General features: G+C 45.7%; 1 protein-coding gene across 1 annotated transcript in view; it reads left to right on the top strand.

The window, feature by feature from the left end:
• Window positions 1–3,045: 3,045 nt before the first annotated feature.
• LOC147724786 (lymphocyte antigen 6E-like) overlaps window positions 3,046–6,000 on the top strand; it is a 74,938-nt gene continuing 71,983 nt past the window's right edge. Inside the window, exon 1 of the mRNA XM_086967070.1 lies at window positions 3,046–3,154. Within this exon, the coding sequence (XP_086823196.1) occupies window positions 3,103–3,154 (52 nt within the window). The 5' untranslated portion in view covers window positions 3,046–3,102. The remainder of the gene's footprint in view (window positions 3,155–6,000) is intronic.

The raw sequence follows: 6,000 nt of genomic DNA, 5'->3' as shown, positions 1-6,000 counted from the left end.
TGTTTTTATATATATATTATTTATATATATATATGTGTATTTATATGTGGGGCACATATAATTAAGTGCCGGATGTAGGTCGGTCGGTAACGGCCGAAAATCGGTATTTTCGGCCGTTACCGCCCGAGATACACAAAATGGTATGTAGGGCCACATATTTTACAGATTCGGTAAATTTACCGATCAGTAAATTTACCGAATCTGTAAAATACCGAATCGGTATTTTTACCGATTCGGTAACAATGAGATGTAGGTGGGACTCTTCTGAGTCCCACAAGCCTTACAGAATCGGTATTTTACCATGAAATCCAACTTCATGGTAAAATACCGATTCCGGTGTGCATGCACATGTGTGCATGCACACCTGTGCCATATGACAGCTGCCTGCCACATGGCCCCCGAATCTTTTTTGGGGGTGCTAGAGGGTGTCAAAGTGACACCCCCTGCACCCTTGTCAAAATCGGTATTTACCGATTCGGTAAATACCGACCGGTAATGCCCCATTCATTCCTATGGGCTTCAAAGCCCATAGGAATGAATGGGGCATTACCGGTCGGTATTTACCGAATCAGTAAATACAGATATTTACCGATTCGGTAAAAGGAACATCTGGATGTTCCTACATATCCACCCCTTAGATTTACCGATTTTTAATTACCGAATCGGTAAAATTCGGTAATTAAAAATCGGTAAATCTATTTTACCTACATCTGGGCCATAGTGTTTCCGGGGTCCCGCGCATGGGCGGGAATATTCTAATGCTTATGACTATTGATGAGGATCCCCTGGAAGAGAAGTAGCCTGTCTTCAAGTGGTGATGCCTCAGGAAGGGAGGAAAGGACGGACACATTTGCAGTGATAGCATCTGTGATTTGGAGGTATCTAAAGGCCTCAGTGTTGGCAAGGGCATGACGCTGTTGGAGTTCAATGAAAGTCAGTAGCTTCCCCCTGTGAATGAAGTCACCCAGGGTGGAAATCATGTCCCAGCTATCAAACCCCTTATGGTGGCAGAGGGAACTCAGTTTCTGTGAGGCCCAGAGCGGGATAGCTTTAGTAAACACGTCGGACCATCCCAAGCTCTTGGTAGCGCGGTGCCAGAGGGCTATGGTGTGTGACAAGGGTCCCTCATACCGGTTCCGGGGAAATTTACCATACAGGGCACCCAGGTACCCCTCTCTTCCCGTCTGGCAGCGTTCCAAGTGAAAGGCGGGATTTGTAGGTGAACCATGAATCTGATAGATTGTCCTAATGATGTTGTGAATATGTTAGCCTAATGTGTCTAACCAATATGCAGCTACAGCCTATTATTCATGTGCTGCAACCCACTGAGCTATTTTTGTAATATGCAAGCTTCAGATGGATAGAATTGTTTCTGTAATGTGTAAGCTTTTGTCTTATTTTTGCCTTCTAAGTTAGAAGACCTGTTGTAGTACATTGCTTTCCCTTTGTTAGGTTCCCATTATTGATATTTCTGTATACTTTCCTATAAGAGAGAGAAGCTTGTCAATGGCAGAGAGACTTCTGATGCTGACATTTGCTCTGCAGTTCCAATGTCTCATGGTACGGTTTTCTCCCCTCCTTTATGAGCAGAAATGTTTCCATGCTCTGGAGAAGCAGAGTCTTGGCTCCATGGCCTTGGAGTAAAGATAATAATGTTGCCCTTGCAGGTGCAGATGCCTGGTGTCTAGAAAAGAGGGGGGATCCAAAAGAGACTCCAAGGCTATATCAGTCTTCACGTGGTTTTGTGTAAGAGGGACACACTCAAAAAAACTCTGGACCTCTTGAGTTTTGAACAGTAAAGTCTTTAAGGGGGTAGTGAGTGAGCTTCCAACAGTTCTTTATATCATCAGGCTGAATCCTTACTCATATGGATTGAATCAAAAGTCCATTCTTTATATAGAAAGGAGATCTTTATTGATTCTAGTAAAAACATGAACAGCCGACACGTGTTTCGCCCCCTTTGGCGATTCGCGCCAGGGCTTTTTCAAGGCTATTTACATATCAGTCTGCTCATTGCAGTTCTTCCACATTATTGTGCTGATTTCCAACAATCATCTGGTTTTTCAAACCGCGAAAGCGGAAGGAACGATCTGCAGGCTCCTGACTTCGGAACTTAGGGATTTCCCTTTACAAATTTATATTTTGAAAAACCGGATGATTGTTGGAAATCAGCACAATAATGTGGAAGAACTGCAATGAGCAGACTGATATGTAAATAGCCTTGAAAAAGCCCTGGCGCGAATCGCCAAAGGGGGCGAAACACATGTCGGCTGTTCATGTTTTTACTAGAATCAATAAAGATCTCCTTTCTATATAAAAAATTGACTTTTTTCAAGTATTTACCTGAGGCAACACTACAATTTTTCACAGACCTAACTTTGGCTGACACTGCTGGCTGAGGCTTTTGCCAAAGTTAGCATTTGGAAACCATGATGTTCCTCCTCGGTTGTGACAAATAGTTCTTACTTACACTTCCTGCAGCTAACTAGCACTCTCGCCCATTTAACCTCAAATTACCTCCCACTCGCACAGACTGCCTCTGAGTCTGGGGCTTAATAGCACTTCCAGTGTTTGGAACCCAGACTTCCTGTCCCCTTCTAGCACTTCCAACACACAGTAATTACATTTTTTGTTTTGTTATGTTAACTTTTGACCGACATCGTGTATCATTTTCCAACACGCCCTACAGTGACCTGTAAAGCACTTTTGCAACACATTAAACCTTTATGCCTTCTTTCACCCTATGTAGTGAACATCAGGCTATTGGAGCTCACGATCTCTGGGGTGGTGTCTACAGTCAAGCCCTTGGTGAGAAACCTGCTTTTGAGTAAGCCATAAATTAATTAAATAAATAACAGGGGCGTGCCCTGCCACTCCAATTCAAGCGCGACCCCGTCAAAGAGGTAAGCACGTCATGGACACCTTTCAAACCGCAGAAGCAGAGGGTGCAGTTGTGCATTGTACCGGAAGCTGTTCTTGTTGGACCACATTTTTCAGGACGTCAGACTTCTGGTGACCTCCACTGCCCCATGAAACGATGCTATATATACACCCTCGGACGCTCCTCCGGTACTTTCTAGAAGCTTCCAACACCACACGAAGATGAAGGCCCTCCTGTTCGTCGTGTTCTGTGCAGCCCTGTGTGTGCACGTGGGTAAGTGAGGGTGGGGGGGAGGGGACGGGGGGTGGGTGCTTGGGTGAGGGGGCTCCCAGGGGCCTGCAGCACGTCTGCCCTCTGTCACAGCTGTTGAATGCAGCCTTGCCCCAGTTTCGTGCTGGTGCTCGGCCGGCACATAGCTTGTTTTGGGGAATAATCAGTGCACATAGTCCTGGCAACATTTGCATTGTTTTTATCCCATTGAAGTTTAGAAAATATGCCTCTTTTATAGAATCCCTCCCTCCCCCCTTTAAAAAAATAACATTTAAACACTGACTGAAGCAGTGATTGAGAAAAGGTGCAATCCGCAAATGTGGGGCGCTCGTATTGAGGGTGCCCGGGCATATTTTGGATCCCAGTCCAACCCTGTGTTTATGAATCGCACTGTTGCACTGCTCGCACCCATATTTATGGACGTTTTAGATTGCACAGGTTCCCATGATGTTTTATAGCTACATTTCTAGATCAGAATGCAGTGGTGCAATTTTGGCACCTATATATCTCGGCTAAAACAAAACTGCAGAGCCGGCGGGGTCTTCAGAGTGTTGGTTTTGTACTTTTTTAGTGCAAATTTCGTTTTTCACTTTGGCAGGTTCTGGACTTGGAAATGTTGGTGCAAATGACATCATTGCCTCCCCCAGATCCTCATCTCCCCAGAGACAGACGTGAGCGACGCTCAGCGACGGAGCCCCCTAGTGGTAGACTAGAGGAAACATGCTGGGTGAACACGACCCATCAGGTTACATGTCAGGGACTCGTTAAAATGACCTGTTCCACTGGACAGTGACTGGGTATCATGTTTAAACTGTGGCATGTTACCCCAGATATTTTTGTAAGACAACTACATGCAATGTCACAGTGCTGCACTAGAACATGTGATACCCTAACATGTTTGTTTCTCCTCAGGAGAACAACATCGCTTTTATAAGTGTGCAAAGTTTTTCTCTCACTAGTAAAGTCTCCCTTCCTGTAAATTTGCGTAGGTCATTACAGACACTGTCCCCAGTCTTGAAACTTGAACCAATAAATCACTGATTTCAGGTTTGATAGTCTAATTAGCTAACTAGATGTAAAACTATCACACAAAAATCCAGAATGGAAGCAATGTCAGTAATGATCTGGAAGGAGGTGGTGTAGTTTGGTCCAGGCAAACAGGCAATATTAGAATTTCGAGTTCTAGTTGGTGCTGAAAGTGGTTTCTTGCGAGAAATGCGCATGCGCGGGCGACGTGCATGCACATTACTATCCAAGACGGCGCCGCGAATCGCGCGATGACAAGCGGGAGCCCCGGGGACGCGGCGGACAAGGTAAGTGGTTTGTAATAATTTCTAAAATGTAATTTAAGTATTTAGGGAGGGCGGGAGGGAGGCGGGTGGCTAGCAACATCGCTACGCCCGCGGGGTGGGCGTAGTGTTGCCTGCTACGCCTACTTCGCAAATGGTGAAGTAGGCAACACTACGACCACTCTGTGGGCGTAGCGAAGTACTACGCCCAGGGTTACATATTACAACAATATGTCGAAGCTCTGTGCTTCCACCTGCGCTGGTGCACAAACTGCTGCCTTGTGCCAGCGCAGGCACCCTTGCACCATGGTGCAAAGATGCCTGCATCGTGGGGAGATAGCAAGGGGTACCTTCCTGCACAAAAAACAATCATTTGAGGTGATTTCCTCTTCTAATCTGTGCTGTAGAATGCAGCACGCTTTGAAAGAGGGAAAAAAATGAGGAGAAATGAAAACATTTCTCCTTGTTGTACCTCGCTACGCCACCCCTTTGGGGGTGTAGCATTCTAGCACATTTCCAGATTTACGATTCCTCGTAAATCTGGAAATGCATCAGTGCACATGGGTGTTGCGTGGGAACACCCATAGCAACACCCATGTCACTCTCCCTAACATGCAAAGTATTGCATACAAAGGGGCGATATTTACAAGCGAGGTAAAGTCATGCAAGGTGGCTTTACCTGTGCTCGTAAATATCACACAGCAGGTTGCGCCGCCGGTGGGTCCCGCAACATGATGTACCGGTGGCGTAAGGGGCTTGTAAATCTGCCCCATAGATCAGCAATATTGTTCCCCTCCTGAACTTTTGCCCTCCACCTTTTGAAAGGCTTTGCTTGTCATGACATCACTTCATTCTTGGAGGTTGTGTGGAATTCTGTGACTTGGTTAAAAGCACTAAAATAAGAGTTGTAGGAACTAAAGCCATCATAAGCTCTCAGACGCCTAACCGATGGCATGCCCTTTGGTCCCATAAATGCACAAAGAAATGGACGAGATTTAGCAAGATGGCAGAAAGCAACATCAACCACAGTGTGAGCCTCAGAAACATAGCAAGGCCATTTTAGTCAATCAACAGGCACCTGTTTGCCAAAGAAGAGTCAAGGGGAAGGAACCCTGCTGCTTTCGTGACCCCTGAGGCTACAGGCCTCAAGGGCAGTGGCTGAGGTACCAAAGGCTACCTTGATGTCCTCACACTGAAGATTAGAGTAGTCGGAACCGTTCTGAAGGAGAGTGACAATCGCTCTGTCCCTTTAAAGGGCTCATCCGGTGTATGACCCCCAGCACACGTCAACAAACTAAGCAACATTCTAAAACGCTGGTTGTTAGAGAGCCAGGAATGGGTAAAGATAACTGCTTTCCCTGGTCACTGGGTGGCCCCTTTAAGCAGAGGAGTTAGGTGCAAGGATAGCTGAATTTCACAGGGTAACAGTTCAAAACTTAAGTTCATGACTGGTAATAAGGGAACAGAGTATTTCAATTAAATTGATTTAAAAAAATGTTACCTATTAGTAATTGTTAGAATCCCCGTATAGTTGGCTTAGGTAGGTACCGTAGGCCAAAC

Source organism: Lissotriton vulgaris, chromosome 4_1, assembly GCF_964263255.1.
Source record: "Lissotriton vulgaris chromosome 4_1, aLisVul1.2, whole genome shotgun sequence".
In the NCBI taxonomy this organism is placed as follows: domain Eukaryota; kingdom Metazoa; phylum Chordata; class Amphibia; order Caudata; family Salamandridae; genus Lissotriton; species Lissotriton vulgaris.
This window is presented reverse-complemented; position numbering and strand designations above follow the sequence as displayed.